Here is a 25384-nt window from a genome sequence, read left to right as displayed (position 1 = left end):
GCTGAGTACTCTGTGAGATCAGTTATACAACTGTTAGGTTTGTGCACAGAGGATGAGAGCTGGCTTCTCTTTGCCCAGCAGGTGTTTCTGAGGAGGCAGCTGATGTGCCCTGGGCTTCCCTGCTTGGGCCAAGAGCCTGGAGAGATACTGTGAGCAATTTCAGTGCTTCTGACAGTGCACTGACAAGTTCTGATGCTCCCTGCGCATCCCAGATAACCTGGCCCTACTGCCACACTGCTCCCTTTGGGCTCTTTTCTGCACTTGACCTCAAGTGAGTGGCCTCAGCAGCATAGCCCAGTCTCTTAGAGGCATTCACGTCCATTTGGTGCCCTCTTTCTCCAGAGCAGTGTCTCCTCTGTAGCAATCTGCAGGTAATGGGAAGGCCCAGGTGGTGAAGCAGAGCATATTCTTGCAGTAGGACCCAGAGGTGTCAAGCAGGAATCCACTCTTGTGCAAGGAGCACACTGGCACTGATAGGTGCTGACCAGGCCAGCAAAGGGAAGATCCTGCCCTGATTGCATTGTTTACTGCAATGCAGGATAGAGACACTTAGCTGGTTTGGGTAATAAAAACAACTGGAAAAAGCCTGCTTCTCTGCCAGTAGACATGTTGTGGTGTCTGAGCTGGCTCTCTCCAATCACTGCGTGCAAGCTGGGATGGTTTGGAGGATTAGGGTATGGTCAAGGGTTGGACCATGGCCACATCTCACAAGCACAGTAAAAGGTGCACCCTTAACAAAGACTATTTGCTGCAACCCTTGTCTTTGCTCTAAAACTTTTTTTCCAGAAGAAACATCTTTTCTTTTTTTCCTTTTTTTTTTTTTTTAAAAAAGAGAGAAAGTAACCTATGTTTTTCCCAAGCACCGTTCTTGGAAATGACCTTCTGAAATTTTCTTGAAACGTATCAGCTTGGAGCAGATATTTCCTGCTTCCAGGGAAGCTTTTCTAGAGGTCTGCATCATGTAAATATTTATATAAACTATTAAAGACTGCCAGAGTTACAAGCAGCAAAGACAGAGGAGCCTAGGATGGAAAACATTGAAACCTTAATAATAGCATTGCCAACTGCACTTAATAAACAGATGCATTTGATATGGATTTTGTATAATAAACACTAGCTTTGACATTAAACTTTTGTACCCATTTTATTTTGCTGCACAGCAAGCAAAAATGTAGCATAGCCTAACACAATGTTGAGTATTTTCTAGCAAATGATGCATTTTTAAAACAATTCTTAAGGTTGTTTGATCAGTTGTGGGTTGCAATGGACTGATATTGGTCTTCCTTTCCTGTGACACTTCACACAAGGCAAGTGAGTACTTGTTTTGACAGGCTGTAAAAGATAGGTAATTATAAGGGGGAAAGGGCTAGTTCATTCCTGTGACACTTTATGGATTTACATACTTCTGTGCATTGGACATAAAACACATCAGCTCATCTGTGGTTTTGTGGGGTTTTACTTTAAATGCTCAGGAAGAAGCTCTTATCATGTTTTATCTCAGGAAAAGGAGATCTAGAGGATTAAATGATACAATTAAAGATTTATTTAAAAACAGGCACAAAGTCCATTGCTGAGCAGTCTTGTTTAAGCTTGATTCATAATAGTGCCATGTTGAGACACCAAGAATTTTAATGGAGCTATGACTTTTCATTAAGTGTTTGATAAGATAATTCCCAGTAGAGTGAAGTGGATGGCAATTCCCACTGTCCCCTGGACTGGTCTGTCTGAGGTGAAGTGTGATTGTGACCATGGGTGACAATGCTCCTGTCCCAGCATCCGCACACCAGCTCCCGCTGGAATACCCTGGCAGACACTTTACCCATTCATAAGAGTGTCTGGAAACATGAATGCCATGAGACTTTGTCACCATTTAATAATTATCTGAATTTAGGCCTGTGGAGGGCCTTTCCCACAGGCTATGTACCTTTATTATAAAGCTCTACTTTTTTTGTGGTGTTTGAAGAGTAACATTTAGTTAAGAACCTGTGTTTTGTGAGGTACCTTTGAGGCTCCATGTAAAGAAACCCCATTCCTCTATTTATGCACTATTCATACAATATGTTTTCTTTATGGGTCACATAAGAATTTCAAGGAGTTTATTCTGAAAATTTGCATGAAATTGGATTTTTTTCCCATGAGTAGTCAACATCAGTAAGCTAAGTATAGATGGAAAATACTGCAGACCAGTGTTTCTGGTGCTGAGCAAAGATATGAATATATAATTGCTTATACAAATGAAAAAGACAACTTTTTTGATGTTGCCAAGTTGACTTCAACCTCAGATAATGGACTAAAAGGTGCAAGCTCAGCACATTGCTTGGAGCTGTAATGTCTTTAGCAAATGAGGGAAGCTGAATACCCTTTGCCTACATAACCTTTGCCTTCACTGGTTTTGCCTTATTCACGTTTGGAAGTACACATCATCCTCTAGTGTGTTTAAATAGCAGCAGGATGGAAGCAATGACTGTGCTTTCAAGGGCAGAATGCTCCTGAGTTCCATGGGAACTGGATGCTAAATTATACAAAACAGACATAGAGCACACATGACTCAGGCCTGAGTTGCACATCTGAAATGTTGCTGTAATGAAAAGCATCACTTAAATTTTTTTTTTTTAATAGCACAGGCAAATCTTTTCTTTTTTTAATATGTTTTGCTTTTCATATTTTGTGAGGTTAATATTCCTATGTGTATGTATATATATATATATGTGACACCACAGAATGTGTGCAGACAGTACCATGCATATTAATATGTATTTATGTGCTGGCCATTATATGTACATATAGTCTATATTATTTACTAACAACCACTTTATTTGAGACATCAGAAAAATGTGGGATTTCACTGTGTCTGAGAGCACTGATTACATTCACAATGGTGAACAGATTAACCATTTAGTTGCAGGTATCAAGGTTGTCACTCAAACTGGCAGCACCTCAGAATAGCTAAAGCTTATCAAAAATTGTCTGGATTGGAAATGACAGCCATACATGCATGAATGCGTCTGTATGGCTGGAAGATTGTTGAAGTGTGAAGTGAAGAAGTTCGCTTCGGTTTATTTTTTATCATAATTACTGTATTTCATAGAGAAACATTGACTTGCCTCATGATAAATACAAGGGGAAACAGAAAGAAACTTCTTTCTCTTATCATCTTATTTCACCACATTTGAACAAAGCGTATTTATTTCATCCCTTATGCATTTATGTAGCCATTTACTGTACTCTGTATAAGTGAAGCAGAATAATTTTTTGCGAGACTAATTAAAAGTTGCATGGTAGAAAATGTTTTTGTGATCACACCACCGTAACGAAATTGAGCTGTCTTTAGTGACGTGTGCTCCATTTACTGGGTTTTTTAAAACATATTTCCCACACTTCCAGCAGATCATTATTTTTTTAAAGCAAAAACATAGTAAAGCTTCTCCTCATAAGTAAATTAATATCCTTAATGAAGATATTTAGAAAAATAAAGTGGCAACTTATATCATCCTTTTTTTATATTGTGTGTCTTTATTCTGCTTCTCAGCTCTATAGCGTCTTACAAAACTTCCATGTCAAATCAAGAACAACTAAATGACCTCTAAGTCAAGAGGATTGATGTGTAAAGTTTATTTGTCTCCAGCCTGGTGGTGCTGCATTCCCTTTCAGTCCCAGCATGAAGTACCAACCAGGCAATTTTACCAGGTTCTACATTTTGGATCCCATGTGGAATAAGCCTTTAGTGAGTGGAAAAGGCCAGTAATTTACTTATGTGATTTCATCATATACTGTTAACAGAGTTGAGGATTGCACTGAGCAAGTCTCGAGGTTTTACCATAACAAGTGGACAAACCCAAGCTTTTATTTAAAAAAAAAAAAAAATTAAATCCCTCAAGTTGTCACAACCACTGTTAACTCTTCCCAAACACTGCCATAGGTGAGGAGGGGACGGGGCCTACATCTGTGGCTGATGCTTTTGAGGAGAAAATGGTCTACTGAAGAAAGAGGAGGATCCAATTTTAACTGGCACATTACTCCAAAGTGCTCATTTGGCTTCCTCACAGAATTTGGGAAGTTTTCTTCTTCAGGTGTTATGTGCCAGATTAAATTGGAAGCATTAATACTCTCTATGTACACTCAAATACAACTGCTGTGTCTGAACAAGGCAGTGGATAAAGTGTTGAGTGTAGCAGAAGTTCATGTCGTGCTCGAAAAGACTAAAACAGGAGACACCTCGGATGCACTTTATCATTCTGGGGTCAGGGATGAGTCTTACCCCTACTACCGGTCCAGCAAGCAGCCTTTAGCAAGTTGTGAAACTGCTGTTTGCAGAGCAGGGGTGTTTTGTGTTCAATTCTGGCCCTTGAGGTTATGATGGCACCCAGAAGACTTGTGCATGATGGATCTCTGTGCTGTGGGGAAACTGACAGTCATGAAAGGGTGCCCTGCAGAGATACCAAACCACAGGTAGGGGAAGGGAAGCATCATTTAAAAGCTGGAGAATGAAGGTAAGAAAGATAACCCTTACTGCTCTACCTGCCATTAAGTAAGTGAAAAAGCCATTGCCAGGTTATAGTAGTTTTTGTTGCAGATCTGTGACTGCCTGAAGCAGAAACCCATCCATACATTATTTTCCCTTCCCAGTGGCTGACCACATGAGCGAAGACGAAATGCCTCCCTTTCCAACTGTGTGCAAATGGCTCTGAGATATGGATAGATATGGGATTGTCAACTCCAATTAGTTGGAGCAATGACCTACTGTACTTCTCTTCTATAGGTATTACAAAAGCCGTTCCGCCCATGAATTAGACATCGGTGAGAGGCTGAATTTAAGCCCACTATTGTATGGGAATGTCCACTCCGCTTTGCCACACTAAAGACATTCAGGCAGGCAGAACACCCTCCGCTGACTCATTAGGGCATACATTAGAGGCGAGCTCGCTGGCTCGCCATGAACCCACGGTGCTCTCTTGAATGGTAGCCCTTGGTGGACGCTTGCAGGGCAGGCCGGTTCCCACAGCACCCCGCTGATCCCCTGTGAACAGATTCGCAGCTCCCCGCTGGCTGCAGAAATGGATTGCTTGCCCCATCCTCACCCGCCACTGACAGCCCTCATAATAATAACCTGCCCGGGAGGCGAGGCACGGGGACGGGTTTGTGACAACTCATTAGCCTGAGACACGGTCAGGTCCTGCCAGGCACTGTCACCACTGCTGCAGAGGGAGCAGGACAATGCTGGGCAGCACTGGCGGGGTCCTCTTAAGGCCATCCTCTCCCAAAAAACATTGCCTTCATCCTCAGAAAGGAGTGCCTGTAGGAGGTGACACCTTGGAGATCCCCAGGGAGGGAGAAACCAGAAAAATTAGAATGCCAGAAGTGCTGAGGAGAAAAATGAGGCCAGCAGGGGGTCGTATGATACCACAGTGAAGCTACAGCTGCTCAGAGGGATGGGAAGCAGCCCTGGGCTCGGGCATGCACACATCAGCTGATTTCCAGGCAGCAGTTCAGCTCTGAGGTCCTGGGTCTGATTTCTCAAGTGCTCTCTCTTCCTCCGTTGGCTTCCTCATGACATCTTCTTCAAGGTGTCAGCCTGGGAAAAGAAATCAAGAAAAGAACTGGAAATACTATTAATTGTTGCTTTTCACTGTCGTCTGAAGCTTGTCTTTTAAAATCCAGGTGCATTGTGACTGAATTGTCCCGTGACTTTTGTTCCTGTCAGGAACCACACGTGAAATCCTGTCCACTCCCCATGTCACTGGAGTGGTGGGCAGGGAACCTCTGGGTCTCGCAGAAATGCTCTGGGTGTAACTCGTCTGTGTGTGGAAATCAGCGACTGGAACTTCCTCAGCCCGGTTTGGCAGGAGGGCTGTGGAGGGCTGTCCATGATGAGCTTCTCTTTTCTGCTGTTACCTTACCTCCCTCCAGCTTGGAGAGTGGTGCTTATAAAGAGGAGATCTTCAGTCAAAGCCCCCAACAACAGCAATGTTGAGTAGATTGATCGCTACAGGCAAGAGATGCCCCTGCTTCTAAAAAGACAGGAGCAAGACTTCGGGAATCTTATTTCACCTTTGCTGCATATATCTTGTGTGATATCTGAGAGTTTTCTATGCAAACTGAAGCCCTGAACTGTATGTCCTCTAAGTGATGTTTTCACACTAATAATTTGACTCAAAAAGAGCAAAACCTTTTATTTGTAAGGACTGGCTGCATAGTGGTAGACAATGAAAATTTAGTAAGGTTTTTTGCAAATTTTAATGCAGAAACATGAAATGGTTTCATTAAGAGAAGCAGTTTTCAGCACTACTGCAGAGAAATGCCACCTATCAAGCTGGAAACAGTCACTCTAAAGCAAATGCCAGCAAGACTAATGTGACAGCAAAGAAAGAAAAAACAACTCAGACTATTCATAAGTAAATAAATAAAAAGAATCATCACAGTGTGCTGTTCCCATAGCTCAGCTGCTTTAGAAATAAGAAAGAAGACTTTCTGAACCACAGCTCTCTAAGTAGTCAAGTGTTGTGGTCAGGAAAAGCTCACTGCCATTGCTGAAGTATTGAGAAGTATGTAAAATCACAAAGAAACAACTTCTGTTTCAGAAGGGAGGAAATGGCCATGGTCTAAAACTGTGTTATTATATTCTATCTTCTAAGCAGCTTGTCTTGCAGGCAGGACTTCGGCTATGGAGACACAGAAAATTTCCAGGCACACTGGCGATGTTCCAGACACACTAATAGCCCCCCTTAGTCATGAGAAGCAGCAACACATAGTAAATCATGCTGAAGACCAACAAAAGGTTTCTAACAGCTTTGTTAATGAGCTGGAGGTAAGAGCATGTCATTGACATTAGCAGAAAATGTTACATTTGGGTCTGATGCAGGCAGAAAAATTGCTCCAAGACAAATGTGAAGATTAAAATAATCTGGGCATAATTGATAGTAAAGCATTTCAGGAACTACAGCTGTTGAAGAGAAGGTCAGATATATTGCTCTAGGTTTCAGATGCAGTCTAAACTGTGTGGTCTGTCTAGAGATCCAAAGGAACTTTTACCTCTTGTGAAAATAGAGATGTATGTGACAGTGACATCATCTGCTGGCAAGTGACAGCTGGTACTGTCCCAGTGGCCTCAAACAGAGCTATTGATGGGAAAAGGTGCAAAGAGAGAGAAAGAAACTAAATGAATCCAAATTAAAAGACTGTCTGACATGGTCTAAGGCTGCAGTAAGATACTGCTAAATGAACAAGGCACATGTTTGTTCCTAAACTGTCTTGAGAATTTGTGAAAAAATGCCTAGATGCAGAATTTCATGGGAGACTAAACAGCAGAGGAATGAAATGGGTATGGATATAGGTGTGTTCTTTGTCAAAGACAAGGAGAATCAGAGTCTGCTGTTGGGATAAACCACAGAAGTGTCTTGTCCTTCCCACAAGAAAAGTTCTGTTGCTGAGGGAGAAACTCTGACTTTATGAAGAAGGAGTTATGAGTGGTGGTGTAGATAGGAGTGCAGCTGAGGTTTTGTATGCAGCAAAACCCTGGGAGGGAGGCAGCCACATATGGCTCTTCCTCTGGGAGATTCACCAGTGACACCAGGGACCAGGTTCATATTCCTGAATTGCTTTAAGCACAAAGTACATAGCAGGGAACAAGGTTTATTATCTATTTTTAAGGAAGCCTGGCCTACCAAACTAATATTAAAGAAGCTTCCCTCAACTACAAAAAATTTGCTTATGCAAAAAAAAAAAAAAAAAAAACAAAAAACCAACGGAAAAAAAACCCCAAAACAAAAAAAACCCCAACCACGCGCATTCTGTTTATTTTCTCCCAAGTTCATTTTCAGCACTGAATTTGAATTGGACTCAGCAAGACTAAGGAAAAAGGAAGATAAATCTGGACTGGGCCAAAAGAGACATAGTCCAAAGGAGCAAAGGTATCGGTGTTGCATCTCAGAGCCACTAACAGAGCCATGCTGGTCATAGCCCCCAGTGATACGTCTTAAAGTCTCCAATGAAATATCTGCACCAGGATTCTCCTAAGTGTGGTCCAGGCCACAGATTTGCAAGTGAGGTGAAGTCTGATGTTTGAAGATAAAAGTGACTGGTGAAATGCAGGAGTCTGGAAGGAGGTGAGTGGGGAGGAATTCAGAGAGGAGTGGAGGAACTTTTAGAGGACACTGATGCTTAAGGGCCACCACCTCTGCAAATAGAACAAACAGCTGCTTCTCTGATATTCCTTGGGGCAAAGGAAGGAGCTGATGTTACTTTTCCTAGTGTGTGAAGAGCTCCAGTTTCTGTGTGTGTGTTCATTGGGAAATATTTAAGACAAGGAAAAAATTGTTTCAGGAGATGAGTTTTTCCACTTTATGATATGGACGCTGTATATAAAGTACTTCATTATGTTTTGAACACCTTCACAGCAAGCCATTTTGATATGTTTCACTGGAACTTCTTTTCAATGGGAAAACAAATACATAAAGAAGAATAGAGGATGTTTTTCAAAGTCTCCAGTAGATGTTTTTGGCTTTAGTACACTTCCTTCCAAGCCACTGAATACACTTTCCAAAAGTCAAAGCACTTCTTTTGCTGCAGCAGGCTAAATGAGTCCAGAAAGCGGCCAGTCCTGAGTTCTCAGTGCCATTTCTGACCCCTCTTATAATATTTTAGATACCTCAGATATTTCTTCATCAAGCTCTCTGGCAAGGCAAGGACTGTTAAATCACATCTGTAAACTGAAGCATGGAGAATTCTTTACATGTGTAAAATTCCTTCTCATTATATAGAGAGAAACAGTTTACAGACTGCTCTAAGTACAAGGCAAATAATTCACCAGAACAACACGAGCCTCTTAGGCTTGATGATCTTGTTAGGCTACAAATGTCTGAATGGCTTGCCTGGATTACTTGAAAGTGACTAAATTAAATGCTGTCTTTTGTTCATTAGCTGGGAGATTTTTTTTCCTAAGCACTTTACTCCAATTCTGAAACATCTGCACATAAATGAGAAAAAGAAAAGAGGGCAAAATAGCACATAAAGGGGATTTAATTCTCTCTTAAACAGAAATGCAAATTAAGGAATTCTAGCTAGCCTGGGACATCCCTGCTCAGGGATGCTGGATATTGGGTGGGAACAATATGAACATACATTTCTCAGAGCATTCCTGTTACACAGAGCTCCAAAACTGGGGTTCATCCATGGTCATATTCACAAGACATGATAAATTATTGTTTAATACTTACGTTGGGAAATGTTGAGAGATCAGACCAGAATCTGTATTTCAGTGGTCTAGACTGAATTTACACACATGAAGACATTCGTCTGGAAAATTACTGTGCTGCCTAGAGCTTGAATTCCCCTCATGGAGCTGTACTTCAGATATATGAAACATGCTGAGTTGCATACATCCATCAGTGCATGGGTTTCAGTGCCATCTGACATATTTTCAAACATATCAAGCTCCATGTATTCTTTGTGCACTCTTGCTGAGCCTGCAAATCCCCAGATAAATGCCTGCACCACAACACTGAGGGGAAGGCTTTCATATTTTATTTCCTTCAGCGCTCACTGTGTCAGCTCACTGTACCCTGGTTGGAGGCAGTGGTTGCCTGGTCCGTGATCTCTGCAATCAGCAATAGAAGATCTGGATGCAGGGAACAACCTATGTGCTGTGTTGCATCCATAGAGTGAACCTTACAAGGTTCTTTGCCTGGAATTTCTTCACTTTCCACCTGGAAGTTTTGCCTGGGTGGCTTTTGCCAGCTCCCCATAAGGGCCATGGATTGTCCCGATGTCCCTCTCAGCAGGGAGGCTGGATCATGGCAGGCCTTCACAGGCTGCTCCACAGCACTGCCTGCTGCAGTGCAGTCAGTGCAGATGTGCAGATGTACAGATGTGCAGCGCCATCCCATGGGATGTGTCTCCTGGCGGCACAGCCAGGCCTGTGCTCACAGGGGCTGCAGGCAGGCTCCCTCCTGCTGCTGCTGAGTGCCCCTGCTTCCCAGGCACATCGTCCCACCTGTGAGTGCTGACACTCACTGCAGGACCCCAGGCACACCAAGTTCTTGCATGCTCAGAGACAGATGTTGAAAGGTGTGTTTTTAGAGTTGTAGCCATTTTTGTCTGAAGCATCTGCTCTACTGCGTGCTTTCTTGCTGTCTCTTATTCCCTCAAACAAGGTCTCCCTCTTCTCAGGCAAGGTTTTGGGAGCCAAGTCTAATCCTGTTTACATGATGCTTTTAACTCCTGTATTACTAGTTCAAAGCATGTGTCCAAATTTAGAAGCAAGACTAATACAACCTCAGGCTTAGCACTCATCAGATCTCACTAATTAAGCATGTTCAGGCCTGGTCAGTACCAGATGGAAAGTTGTCAAAAAATTATATGCCTTATCTAGGAGTGGTGTCAGAGGCTGCAGGTGATGCACTTCTCTCAGTAATCACCTACTGTCCCAGCCACACTTACCTTGGCAGCCTGGAACATCCGGAGCAAAGTTTGATTTCATTACAGGCACAGCACTTCACACCCATTTTTCCATGAGGAGAGAGAAAACCAGCCTGATTTTGAAGACCAGCCCAGAACTACTTGGCATTTAAATCCTGAAATTCCTATCCAGAGAACAGAGAAGCACTTTGATGCTGCAGAGCACTTATGCTGGCCATTGGCATGGTGCTATCTCCTAGTGCCGTGCCCTGAGTATGTGTAATGAAAATGAGGGTGGTTTGGTCTGGAGTCTGCAGGTGCTCATTTATCATCAGTAAAATACTGATTTTTAATTTTTTTTTTCTGGAGATGGGACATTGATTGAGTGTCAAGCTCGAAAGAGCAGAACAAATCTCTTCTTTCCTGCATTCCTTGTCCTGCTTATCCATCTGATTCCCATGCTCATCTGGCCATGCTGCTGTTATACACTTTTCAGATATGAGTGAAACTCGCCCTCAGTTTAAATGTCTAGCATGGGACTCCTGAATGACCTTTGTAAGACTTAAGTATCAACCAGATTTATCATTGTATACCTGAGAGCTGAGTTTAACCTTAAAGAAGGTTTTGCAGAAGCCTAGGGATGGTCATTGTGACACAAGGGGTTGTAATAAACCACTTGACATAGAAGACACAATTTTGCCAGTGGTAAATGCTCTGCAGCTTCAGAGTTACTAGATATACATGCAAAGCTTCACTGCAGACTTTCTGCTACAAACTCTTTAACTCCATAGCTATATTGTAAAAACAAAGCTTAGCCCATAAGGTGACAGAAGTGCCCACAAAGTTCATCATATTTGCCACAAAACTCATGTGTTCTCCAAAGGAAGCTGGGATCAATGCTTTGAAGTGATGGTGTCTTTCTGATTTCACACAGATTGTCGAGAAGAGATAGAAGGTAAAGGGGCAATTTACAGATTTAAACATAGGGCAGATTCCTGCCTACAACACAGTACGATCTTTTAACTCTTTGTTTAGAAACATTCTCACATTCATCATGCATTTTGAAAGTATAAACCAGCTTGGCCTTTCAACAGCCAGTAAACAGCAAAAAATACGAAGTGAAAATCCAGGGTTTTTGCCAACGGTGTCTAACTCTGTTTCTACAATGCTGTCAGGTTTAGAAATATCACAGCTTCCCTTGCAGCCCATCTCTGTGGGATGCCACCAGCACCGTGGGATTCCCCCAGCTCCGTGGAATGCCCCTGGCACCCTTTTGACCCACAGGAGGTGCACACATGGAAAGGTCCCTGCACCCCAGTCCTTGCCCAATCCCTCACCCCTCAGGTGGACTCCCCTGGCCTCTGGAGCAGCCACACATGCTGTCTCCTTTTGTAGAGCCGTCAGTCAGGATAACGTCCTTGACCAGGCAAATCACAGCCACTTTTCAGCTGGAAACAATGCTGGAGCCACAACAGGGCATTGTGCTCAAAGAGGATTACATAGGCAGGGCTGTCTGCCTGGCATGATATTATTATATCAATAGGACTTTTCTTTCTCCCGGAAAACGTAAGCTCTGTTATCTTTTAACAAAGAAACCCAATGCCAACCTGCTGCCAGTCGGCACATTTAGCACAACACTGCTGCTTTTCTTGGAAAGCACTAACAGCTATGGCTTTTTGTGACAAAAGAGTCAGGGGCTCCAGTGGGGACAGAGGAAGAACTTCATCAGTGGTCTAGATTCCTCTTTTCAAATCTGGCAGTGAGCAAACCATAAAATGGAGGTCACACAATTAAAGCTCTGCCCTGATACAAAATCCTGCTCCAATGCAAAGCCCCTGTGTGTCAGTGGAAAGCCCCCAGCAAGTGGGTGCATGCAGGGGAGACAGCCATGGACGGCGGGGTTCGTGTCCCTGTGGTATCAGTGGGGTCTGAACTGGAGCTGATGGTGCAGCATGAGGAGGAAGAGTAGGCCAGTCGAGGCAGCAGTGGAAAGGTGGCACTTGCCAAGAAAACCCTTTTGCTGTGTTTTTCACTGCTCCTGAATGATGTAGAGACCTCATCGCTGGCCTACGAGGAGTCAGTGACAGCTGAAACATTCCCTCAGGTCAGCTGATTCTTCTCAGTCCTTGGGTTTGTTACATTCAACGATTTCTGGATGCATTTTTCCCCTTAAGCAATTTTGCACCACCATTGCCTTACACTCTGTGTTATCTCTGGCTCCAGCTGGGCTATTTATTTCTCATGACATAATTCCAGTCAAGTTTCAGAGCACTTGATTCCTGTAAAGCAGCATTAAAAGGCTGTCACTGCTGTGCCCACTGATTGTGGATAAAAACAAACATTATTCCATCTGCCTACATCAATCTGTCATGTTCACCCATCTGTGGTTTTGCCTGACAGTTAAATTAATTTATCATTAGAATAAATCTCTTTCAAAAAAAGGGAAAGGAAAAGTGAGGCCATGTGTTGGGTTGAGTTTACTTTAGTTTAATTTGAGATGTCTGCTTGAATATACCAAAGGAAATTTGTGAGTAACATTCCCAGTCCATGCTGGGAAATATGCCTGTCTTCACATATACTGAATGTGTCTGCCTGCAAGGGAGGGCTGGAAGAAAAGCCAGATACGTACCCAGCAATCACAGGAACATTGTCTAAGGTATGGTTTGGTCATATTTGTCTCTGTGCATGCCAAAAGGAACCCTATGAAATCAGTGCAGGGCTTTGGCATAAATGTAGCATTAAAAAGTGACCCAGCAGAAGACACCAGTTTACTGGTGCCTGTCAGCATCTGTAAATACATATGTTTGTGGCATAGAATCCATGCTCTTTAGCGTAGGCTTTTCCCATCCTTCTCTATTGTTTATCTGTGGGTTGTATTTCCAGAGAATAATCTTCTTTCCAGTTTGAAATTATCTAATCCTAATTTGTTTTGTCCTTGCTGGCCTGGCAGTCATTCCATCTCCTTCATCAGCTTCAGTCTTAACTGCTCTCCTTCTTGTACAAGATGAAACAGTTCCTAATTTAAATTTTCCTAATTCCTGCTCAGTCTCCTTCCCAGAAGTATCTACTCTGCCTGGGCCAGGATTTGTAGAGCTGCTTGTGCACCTTGCCTTGCAGGTAGGAAGGGGCTTGGAGCCTTCCCACAAGCCAGAAGTCCTGGTTGCCTTGAGATGGAGCGTGTGTGCAATGCAAACAAGCACCAGTACTTCGGTGGGTCCCCATTCCACTGCAGTGCCTGCAGCATCCTTAGGCATGCACCACCTTCCACACAGGAAAAGGTGACCCAGAACTGGGTCAGAGATGCTGGATGTATGCTGGAATAAATCCCTGAGCCTCTGAACATGAATGAGCCAGTCAGCTGTAGTTCATTACCACCTTAGTCATTACTTTGCGAATATTTGGGCTTCTGCCAGAATTCATCAACATATTTCTGGATTCCAGGAGTGTCAGGAATTCATACCAGCTGTTCATTAGTCACTGCTAACCACTCAACTTACTCATGCTAGGGAATGTTGGTGTTAGCTTAGAGAATTAGAAACCATCCTGGCTCATCCACAAGGCACCCCCCTCACAAAGGTTCATTAGTCTAGCATGTTAGTCAACTTTTTGTAGGACACCCATAGGTGGAAAATTATTTGCCCAGTCAGTCAGCTAATGTTTAAAAAAAATACCCCAAATGCTCCAGACTCATTTCCCAAAACTTCCTACTCCCTGCTGCGTGACTGCCCTGAGTGGCTCTGACCAGGGGATCTGCAGGGGGCTGGTGCTAGGCTTCTGTCTGTCACTTAATTGCTGCTCAAAGCTTTTTTGAGTGTCTGCTTGTCATTTCAGGAGCACTTCAGGCCTGAAGTCCACATTGCACAAGGCCCTGGAGCAGAGCCCAGAATCATCTCCTGCCTCATTGCACTGCTGCATCCAGCTCTGTTTCATGGGGTGACCTGACAGCCTAACTCAGGTTCACTTGTCCCTCCTGAAGGGGAAGCTCATACGCTGAGGTGGCTCTGAGCAGGATCCAGCTGCTTGTCAATGAGGACAGGCTCCCCAGGGAAGTGGTCACAGCACAAGTCTGACAGAGTTCAAGAAGCTTTTGGATAATTCTCTCAGGCAGGTGGTGTGGCTCTTGGGGATGGTACTGCTCAGGGGTTGGAGTAGGTGGTCCTTGTAGGTCCCTTCCAGCTGAGCATATTCTGTGATTCTGTGGCTCACAGCCTCAAAGCTTACCACCACCCAGTGATGGGGCCAGTGCTCTTTGAAAGGAGAAGGGAGAAGACGTGAAGCAACATGATCAAAATGGGGTCCTCAGTTCACCACAGAAATACATCTAAGTCCCCAGTGTGGGACTCAACATGCAAGCTTTGCACAGACATATTTCTCAAAGACTTGCCCACTTCTGCAAGGCTTCTTTTGGAACTGGAGAGGTTGAAGCAGCTCCTCCTTTCATGATTTGGTCTGAAACAAGTAAATGTCAATCTTTCAGTGACTCTGTGCAGCTTAACCAAAGCTGCTGCCTGTCTTGAGTGACTGAAGGGTGGAAATGTCAGCTCTCAGGGCCTCTCCCATCAGCTGGTCCTAGATGGGTTACCCCATCATAGACAGCCCTTTGCTGGCTTTGTTTAGTGCCAGCATCTTCTTTTGTCTGTTTGCTGCCTCAGGATGAAAGTGCACAGCCCTGGCTTACCAATGAGCACTGCCATGGGGAATAAACCTTTGAAAATGGGCATGTGGCCCAACTCAGCCTCCCTGCCTTTGCTCTGGACATCCTGGTGCCAATGGAAGAGCATCTTCTGCCCTGGGCCTCCTGAGGATATGCAAGGAGAGTGACATCCAGGAGATCTCTTTATGTTAGGAGTATCTGCTCCAACAGGCAGCATTACCTGGTTATGGTATTTGGGGCTGGATGATTGTGGGTGTTGCTCATTTACAAGAGATGGGTTTGGCTCTAAACCAAATGTTCCCAGTATGTAGAAGTTTTTCTCATAAGCTCACTTATGTCCATCTTTGCTAAAAGGTCTCAAGTGGAAAATTACTGAGGAGAAACTAAAAGGTAAATGCAAAGTCCAGTGTACCAAATATTTGTGCAGATGAAAGGAAATTGCCTCTATTACAGGGAGATAAAGAAGGTACAAACACAGAATTTAACTAAATGGTTGATTTTCTCCAGTTAGTCCAAAGGAAAGCTCTAATTTCCCTAGAAAGGACAAAAGAAAGAAAAAAGCACAGCCCAAGGGAAGGGAGGAAAAAAAGACATTAAAAAGCATAAGACAGTATTTCCCATTATGAAAGGGGCTTTTTGGAGACATAATGCTCAGACCTACATTATTACAAGATTTTTTGTGATTTATGACAAATCTTATAGCTGACAGAAAATACTTGACATAATTCAGTTAATATTACAAAAGGTCTTTGGAACAAGCTAGCACAAGCTTTAAACTTTCAACTTTGGATAAATTAAAATTCTTACATGAAGAGCCCATAAAGACAGCACGTGTCCCAGCAACACCATGAAAGTTATGGTTGTTATGTGGACATACACAAAACAGTTGCTGGGTTTAGAAGATTGTCTTTTAGTCTACTGTTTCAGAATAATCTTGAAAATTAACTGAGGGAAAGGAACCCGAAATTTGTATGCATTCTTACTTTCAAAAATATAAGCAATCGTGGCTTATATTGAACACTAAAATAAAATGGCTTATAATGAACACTAAAATCACTGTCAGACAGTTCAGTGTCAATCCCACTGGACATTGCTTTTCTCAAAATACAGAGTTTCTGTGGGTAGGCAGCCACAAACAAACCCACACAATTACTCACCAAAAAAAGCATTGTCCCAAGATAGAAAATATAGATAGATCACTGTCCCTTTGCAACTGCAATCTGAGTCACTGCTGGCTTTTCTCCAAGCTCTCTTTTGAACCTCTGCTTTTGGGTCAGTCTCTGTCTTCCTTGGCGGGCTGGGATAGTTTGATTACTTTCATTATGTCTCTATTCCTGTTCAATAAATGTATTAAAAAATGTGTTCCACATCTCCTTGCCTTTCAAAGAATATTAAAGTTTGCTCAGATTTAGTGATGTGTTACTGCAGCAATGAGGAACATACTGTAGGTTGAATAAAGCAGGAGACCACAATGAGTATTACTTTCTGTGGAACATTTTAGAACAGAATTTTTAGTGGAATGACTTTTAAAAAGTGGTTTCATAATTGCATGAAAATTCTTTTATTTAAGCCCTGATAGAAAAAACCCAAGCCACTTACATTTTTTGCTTTTTTCTTTTCTTTGGCCTTTCTACACTAGAAAGGAGAAATAAAGACCACAGGATAAGGGGGAAACTTCAGTTTAGATTAGCAAACATGAGTGCAATATTGCTTTAGACATTGGAGGATGGGTAGAGAAAGAAAAATGACCCCTGTAGTTAATTTTAAACCATATCAAATCCCAGAACTTCTTTTGTATCTGTCCAGTCTGGAAAGAGGATTCATGTCTTGAAATGTGCTTAGAAATCAGAAATTATTTTCTTAGTTAAGTAAGGGACACTTCAAACACATCAGCAGGTTTTTATGGAAGGAAATATCTCTTTTAGCTGACCTCACTAGACACTTGTGCTTACATGGCAGACCTCTGCTAGATACATGTATTGAGCTGGTGGCTTCATGCTTTTTTCCATTCCCCCTTTCATCTCCTACTTCTGTCCTTTGTTCTTCAGGGACTTTCTGAATGGCAATTTGTTTTTCTTGGCTGCCTCCCAAGAACGTCAGTCGACATTGGATCAATGGATCTCATTTTCTTTGATTTCAAACCAATTTTAAACCCATTAAAAATCTGAGCCATTTGTCCTGTAGTGTTCCCACTCCTGCCTGGCCTCCAGAAGCTCAGATATCTTATTTAGGCAAGGGCAGTAAGGTGCCAAAACACCTCCCAGTTTGTGGTCTGAGCTTTGTCCTGCCTGTCCCCTCTGTTGCAGGGCACAGTGCTGCAGTGCTCTGGTTACACAAGGCTGCTACAGCCCATGGCCTGACCCTGGCATGACAAAGGCACCTGGGGGCACCCCATGTCCCTGCCAGCATTGTTAAAAACCCTCTCCCCAAAGCAGCATTTTTCTGTGGTGCATTGTGGTGGATGGGATTCAGACTGCACATTTCAGATTTCAGTCTGTAACCTCCTACAGACATTTCTGAGCCAGGGATCTATAGGGGGGATTAGGATGTCACTGGCCTACAGAAGCAGTAGAAGTTCATTCCCACCACCTGGAGCTGCAGTGGTCTCTTCAGGACATAAGGAAAATTTTGTTTCCTCCTCGAATCCCCTTGCACTTGGATAATCCTCCCCATGCCAATGATGAAGTGAAGCCCTTCAGTCTTCAGTTTCCTTGCTTACCTTCTAGGAGCTTACATCCATGGCCCTGCCCAAGTCCCACAGTCACTCCAGCTGTTAGAAATGTCTAAATTTATCCTGTATGAAATGTGAGTAAGTGGCTTTGTATCAACTCATATCTCTCCAGATGTTTCAGGATGTCATCTGTCAGGAATGTATTTAAAATTTTGTCCAATGCCAAAATCACAAAGCTATAAAAATGTTTCCATCCTTAATAACTCCTGAATCTTTCTAAAATTTCCTCTTAAGCATTGCTTATCTCGCCTCATCCTTTTCTAGTGATTTCTTCTTTCAAACCAAGGAGAACATTATCTCAGTCATAATTCAATCATTCAATGTCCCATCTCTGAGAATGGCCAAAACCTGATAAAAAGCCAAGTAAGCTCAGAATGGAAAACTATGAAATTGAATGATTTGACCATAATTAGAGATATTCCCCAGAGCTTAGTGTCTGCTATGTGTCTTAAAAATGTTTTTGGTCCTGTCTATTGCTACAGACTCTTCATTCATCTGCAGCTATGTACGTGTTTATTTGCTTCTCTTAAAAATCTTAGCTCTGCAGGGCAGCACATTCTGTTTTATGATCTGTAAAGATATGGAAACTGGACATGGGAAAAGAAATCTCTCATACGTCTCACTCTTACAGTACTGTGATATCCTTGTATTATCCATTACTATGTTTTTAATGGAGTTGGAAATCCCCTAAACTTCTTTAATTTGTTCTTTCATGCTATATTTCATTTAATTTTTCCTGGCATTCAGTTATGATTTTCTTTTCTGTGCACAGCTGCACACTATACTGCCTTGAACAACCATACCATGACTCATTTACTATCAGTATTTCTCTCCAGTCCTTGTTCAGCCAAATCAGGCTCCATTGTCTGTGCTTCTAGCAGAAGTCTGTCCTCCCTCTTTGTTTCCTTCTGCTCCTGTATGAATCCCATCAGCACGTCAGCATCTTTCCAACAGTGGGGTTCCCAAGTTGGCGAACAGACATCTAGGCCCTTTCTAAGGAGTTTTTCTGTTACAGAAGAGGTCATAGGGCAAAAGGAACATTAATTCTTTGCCTGGGTTATTGGAGGGCAATCAGCCTAATCCCCCTTGTGTCATAAAACTCAAGCTAAAGGACTAGGGTTGACCATGGTTTAGCAGTGCCCAAATAAGTAGGAATGCAACTGGGACTGGAGCCACAAGCAGACAGAAGTTTTGCAAATCAAAGTATCCTGTCATCTTCCTTTTAGGCATCCTGCCACCTTCTTGCCCAGATTTTCCTGACTGAGCTGTCTGTGTGCACTGTGAGGAGATGGAGAAAGCTGGGTGCCCAGGAATGGGACTACAGAGGTCAGGCCATTGGAGATCCAGGACATGAGTAGGTAATTCATCATGCTGGATGGATCTCTATGTCAAACCAGCATCAGCCATATCTGTCCAAGGGGTTTTCTTTGGACTGCAATGCCCCTATCATGCATATGGCTTATAGGACCCTAATGGCCTGACCTGAAGGAGAGGTCACTTGTGTGATCCTGTACGTGCCCCTGGCTGCTGGAGTGCTGCTGATGCTCACCTGGAGCAGAGCTCCTGTTTAGTGGTCACTGAAGGAAATCTCATTCTCATGTGCCAGAACCATTCTGCAAATCCAACCAGTAAGCAAGACTGGAGAAAAGTGGAGATTATCAGGGAATTTGTTTACAAACTGCACTACTGCTCCTACAAAGCCAAGACTACTCCCATGTTTGTCTGTCAGGGATTTTATGGCCATGATAGTGGAAACATGCCACTGCACTGCTGGACTTTGTTGTTTTCAGATGCTAACACAATGGTCACTTTGTCACTGCAGCCACTGTGCTTGCCCTGTGAAGGAGGGGCTTCAAGGCTCTCAATGGACACTTTCTAAGAAGTCTAGACTTATTTTATAAAGGCAGGAAACACAAAGAGTGATTGTCTCATATTTTTTCATTCTGCAGATGACTTGGCTTTTTGGACTCCTGCTTTATAGCACAAAAGGGTACTATAATGACCCGGAAAAGTGGAGTCTGTCATGCTTAAGCATTCCTTTTATTGTCTAGTATTCTTTAGAGATAATTTCTTACACACGGTCTTATACTAATTTTGTAAAAAAAGATAGCAGCAGAAGGGGAATGAGAGAAGTGGGTGGGTATGAATGACAGATCAGGGAAGGGAAGACAGATATCAGGTGTAGGCTACAAGGGTAGGATTGGTTTTTTTAAAGGGGGGGAATTAAAGGCCATGATGACAGGAAATAAAGGATGGATCTAGGCTGCAACATGGAAAAACAGAGCAAGTTTGAGACTCAAGAAGAACTTAGAGTAAGGAAGGAAACAGCAAGAAGATCAAGAAAGAAACAATAGAAATGAAATCTAATTTAATTTTATTTTCCAGCCCAAATAGACCATTTTTTCTCCTTAAAGTATACAGTATGTCTTTCGGCTGATAAGTTCATGATAAGGAGGAAAAAACATCCCTGTCAAAGCTTTCATTGACTGAGAGGTGCAGTTTGGAGTAGCCAAAAATATTTTTGGGTTAAGGACATGGGTTTAGTTATAACAAGAAATAATGATCTGGAAACGCTAGGATAAACCTTTTCATAATGTTCACAGCAATTTTTAAGACTCATTTGTGTTAGCAGCAAAAGTTTAAATTCAAGCAGCAATGGTATCAACACTGACTGCTGCTGGTGTCATCCCAGCTGAAATACCAGCTCATCCAGGATGTATCAGTTCAAGCCTCTTCGCTACCTGCAGACATTTAGACCCCCTGTCTCCTGCCACACTGCTTTGGGTTGTGGTGGGTGTTTTGGGATGTGCTGCTTTTCATTGCTTCTGCTATCGCTGTACCTCTTTGCATACACATTCACTTGGCATTGGATATGTACCAGTGTAAAGGTGGGCCATTCCCCCTAAGTGGTGCCCAAAGCAGCAGGGGATAAAGCCATCCTCTCTTGCACAATCTCTGTGCAGCAGCAGCCTGTGAAACTCACTAAAGAAACCTCAATGAGCAAGAAAAAACATTGAGAATAATTCGGCCTGCAAGAGCTCTTTGGTTAGGGTGTTTTCCCAAGAAGGAGGTTTAACCCTGCCCAGGACTCAAACCAATACTTTGTGCCTCATTGGTGAGGCCTTCTTTCACTCCTTTAGCTCATTTGGGAGCTTGGCATTTCAGCATGCTGAACATGGCAAAGAGGAAAATTTTCAGGCACAACAATGTTGTCAATAACAACATCTAAGAAAAGTTGCTCAAAAAATCAATGATGTTCAGAGTTTAATTTCAGGGATAAGAACAATATGATTAGTGTTGGCTTACTGAGAGGTCATCCAAAAAGAGAACAATGACACTTCTGATCAGATGATGAACTGAAAAATAGCTACTAATTCAGTCCCCAGCAGTGGTTTTGTTTTTCTTTAAAACAAAAGGTCTTCCATGGCCTAGAAGTGCTGCAGAAGCACCCAAGCTCTCAGTGGTTTCAGGGGCCCACCACTGAGACAGCTTGGAAATCCAGGAGGATTGACATCTAATGTGTGCCAGGGAACTTCAGCAGTTTCGGTCTCCAATGAACAAGCTGAATCTTCCCAATGTAAGCATCAGAAGGAATCAAACCTCAAGGAGCAGCTGTGCCAGCTGACCCCAAGCAGAGAGCCCATCTAAGGCTTAACAGCAAACCTGGGCAGGGAACCAGGTCAAGAGCAACAGCAAATAGAGAGCAAATCCCCTCATTCTTTGCACATCCTAGTCTAAGCATGCAAACTCCTCCAAAAACACTGTAAAAGAGTTCCAATTCCCCACTGAATTGGCATACTCATCTTATGAGCAAGATGGTCAGGGCTGTTCATAGAATGGTCTTATTCATACAAACTAAGCATCTGGCTGGTATCTGTCCCTGTTTGTGAGCTTTTTGCTCCCTTTCCGAGCACAGTCACAGCACTGACTCATGGCACTCGAAGGAGTTCCCTGTTGCCCAGCAAAAGTGATTATAAGCCACCATATATTGAAGTTACCCTTCAGGAGTTTAAAGCAATCACCTGAAGAAGTCTTTTGCCTGCTGAAATGTTTTCACAGGAATCCATAGGCCTTGCCTAAAAGCCATAGATGGAATAATACATCTGGCTGCATGTAGGAACAGCAGCCCCTTCCACTCCCCCATAGTTCCTAGTGCCCAAAGCCCACTTGCAGAAGTGCTTTGGGCATTTAAGGCCCCACAGCTCTATAGCAGCTGGATTTTCTGTTCTTCCTGTGAATTTACCAGATCAGCCAGTGAGAAGAGGCTGTGCAGACTGAAGCTGCCTCAACTTCTTTTTCTTCTTTGAGAGCTCCTCCCAAACCTCTTGGGTACAGGTACACAGCCAGCATGTCCTGGGGTAACAATCTGTCACTTTACTACTGCAAAATGTCTCCAGATCCCCAGGTTCCTGCTGCATGTTGTGGGATCAGAGGCATACACACCAGGGCCTGGAAATCTGAGCTGCTTTGTGGAGGATGGAGAATCCCTAGAGGATTCTCTCTGAGATGATCAGGCTTTGTTCTGGCCATGCTGATATTTCATGTCTTCACTGCTGCCTGCAGCGTGGTTTAGAGGTACCAAAGCTGGCTGTAAGCAAGAGCTTAATACAGGCTAATTTAGCTTAATTGCTCTATTTTCAACCAGAGCAAAAGTCATGAGGCCCCTGGCATCTCTAGCATATGCAGGAATCAGGAAGCTGGGAATAGTGTTACTCAGGCTGGTTCCCTGGCCATCTTCCCACTCTGTACGTGTTCTACGTCCAGACACACTGAACAACCAGGGCTGTTGTATTTAACTACCCATAAAAAATGATCTTTAAAAGTTCCCTAGTGATCCAAGCTTGAAAGCAGCCAAAGGGTGACTAGAGTAAACGCACAAGTTACATGAATCCATAGCTCTGCTACATTATGGGGCTACAACAGTACAGACACAGCACGTTCCACATTTATGGAGCTCTTTCTGTTTAAAAAGAGAAGGGCTCTTCCATTTCCACTTCCACTGAAGCTAATTCATTTGACTGCATCATATACTCCAGATAATCTGCTGGGTGTGTGTTGGTCATACAGAATTCTCTTTTGAAGGTGTATTTTTCCACCAGCCAGCACTCAGTGATGCCCACACCCATTAACCTGCATCATGAAGTCTGACTGCAATGAAAGTCTTTCCACTAGCATGAGCTCTTTGCAGCATTAGATCTTTCCACTGCACCCCTCTGGCCAGGATTGTGGCTCCCTTGGGTTATTCCTGATGTCCTAAATGCAGACACTTTTTTTTCCAAAGAGAGGAGGGAAAATAGACCTTCTGCAGCACACCTCTTTGTCGAGAGAGCTTTCCCATCAGTACAGGACAGGCATAATTTCTGTCATATTTTTGTGGAGTCTCTGCTACACAGAGGGGAAGGAGGAGGACAGCCAGTCATGTCCCTGCCCTCCCCAGCTGTGCTGTCACAGTCTGGGACTGTGGCTCCTTCCATCTTTGCTGCTGGTTCATCAGTACAAGCTCCCCATCACTTCTGCATGAGGAGTGATGGCACTCCAAAGTGCCTGCCTTTGGGGGCTGCACTGCATGTCCTGCAGCAAGCAGGCTGGGAGCCCTTGCACTGCTGCCCAGAGGGACGCAGGCTCAAGAGGGTACCAGTGCTCACAGTACCTCTTGGACCCTGGGAGGAACTTTTTATTCCAACAGCTCATTCAATCAAGTGAAATCATTTAACCATTGTTTTTTCACATGTTGTCTGACAGTCATTTCTGTTTCTTTTTCAATGGAGTCCAATGGGATCATGAAACAGTAATGTGCTTTCTCTAAATGCTCCCTTTATTGCTATGTTTGATAAGTGGTCATTATTTAAATTGATCTGGAATGCCTGAAGAGGGTCATTTAAAACCACCGTACCCTCCCTATGTTTGCCATGAAACCACTGCCAAATGCTTGTTTGAGCATTTCTAAACTGAGTTTGTCAGATTTTCATTGCTCATCCTGTTGATCAGGCAGACAGAGGCATGTTTTTCCTGTCTTGCTTTCTACTAATACCATCGTTCCTCCGCATGAGTAGTGATTGTAACTGAAGGCTATTAAACCTCATTTAATTCAAATGCAGTGCAGTTCTTCAACAGTCCCACTGGGGAAGCAGGTTCAGCAACAAGTCACTGTCCTGGAGGAAACCCTGATCCTCCAGTGCCTACTCCTGGCTTGCTTAGTTAGATTTTAAGCTGGTTTTCTAGATTCACTCTGTGTTTACAGCTGGAAGTCCCTGCAGCTGCCTCTGCTAAATTACCTTCCTGTAAGGTGCAGTGCAATAGGTTTGTTCCTGCACTTCAGTACCAAACTCCCATTGATCAGGCCGCCAGGGAAGAGCTGGATGCTTTGAGAGTCCCCAGGATGCCTGGACTGCTCAGCACCATGGAGTTGAGAAGGATCACAGAAGGATGATGCCCACAGTCTGAAGCAAAAAGTAAAGAGCAGATGCCAAAGAGGGTGGCATGGCCTCACCAACATCTATATCCTATACATCCAAGGTCCTGCAAAAGGCTCCCCCTGACAGACATCCTGGTGGAGAGGTGGGAGCAAACACAGCTGTGCTGCATTCCTTTCCCACTGGAAAAGGCACAGAGGGAAGCACAGCATGATGGGTTCTGTGTCCACACACATAGTAACACCCTCTGGTAGAGGACCCCTTCCTCAGTCACCCTGAACCTCAGCTTTGGGGGTTTGGCTCACCTTACACCAGTGGTGAGGTAGAGCAATGCCAAGGGTCTTTCCCACATCAGGAACTGAGAAACAGGCTGTGGTATTCCATGGCCAGCCAGGTGTTTTCTGGAGGTGAAAGATGTGCCAACTCTTACCCTTGATGGTTTTCCAGTACCAGGCAAAGGTCCAGACCAAGTTGTGGCTTGGAGGGTAGTGGAGAGGTGACAGCAGATTTCCTCAGCTAATTCTTTTCCCTCTGTGTCCCCAGCCCACTCCTCCAGCCCAACATCCCACTGCTGTGGCTGCTGCTGGCTGCTGGGCATTCCTCTGGCACTCTGCTCCCAGCTCTGGGAGTGAGTGCCAGGGCTGAAACAAAGGCAGGGTGGGGGCCTGGGAGGGCTGTGTCAGTCTGTCCCACCGCCAGCCCCATCCCTGCTGGCCGTGGGGCTGTCACCATCACAGCCCCTCTCCCCAGCCCAGCCACTCTCCTGGCTGCCAGGAGGGTTTCTGCTGACTAGATGCTGGAGCTGGCAGAGGTGGCATTCAGGAAGCAGCCAGCAGGTTAATCCTCCTAATAATTTGTAGCCTGAAGGACACAGAGAACTGACATAGAAAGCGTTGATGCTGTGGGTTTCTATAGCATTTAAATTTCATCCTGGTCTCGATATTTGCATATCAATTACCCAGGAAAGAAGGGGAGGAGGAAGGGCAGAGGTTATGTAGGAGCTAAGAAAACACTGAGAGCAAGAGTCCAGCAAGCACAGGTCTTATTGCAAAAAATTATGCTGACTGCCTACAAACACTTTTCTTTCTTTAGCAAGTCCTCCCCATCACTTTCTGTCTTTTACTTTGCTTTCTTTCTTCCTGAATCCCCTGTAAATGGAGCATGGGCAGATTAGCTGGTTCCCCTTCATTCCTG

The 25384-nt window shown here is 43.7% G+C and overlaps 1 protein-coding gene across 1 annotated transcript in view; it reads left to right on the top strand.

Moving 5' to 3' along the window:
- Positions 1-6661: 6661 nt before the first annotated feature.
- NTN4 (netrin 4) overlaps positions 6662-25384 on the top strand; it is a 71743-nt gene continuing 53020 nt past the window's right edge. Inside the window, 1 exon segment of the mRNA XM_014307246.2 lies at positions 6662-6805. Within this exon segment, the coding sequence (XP_014162721.2) occupies positions 6662-6805 (144 nt within the window).

This window comes from Geospiza fortis, unplaced genomic scaffold (assembly GCF_000277835.1).
Source record: "Geospiza fortis unplaced genomic scaffold, GeoFor_1.0 scaffold186, whole genome shotgun sequence".
Taxonomy (NCBI): Eukaryota; Metazoa; Chordata; class Aves; order Passeriformes; family Thraupidae; genus Geospiza; species Geospiza fortis.
This window is presented reverse-complemented; position numbering and strand designations above follow the sequence as displayed.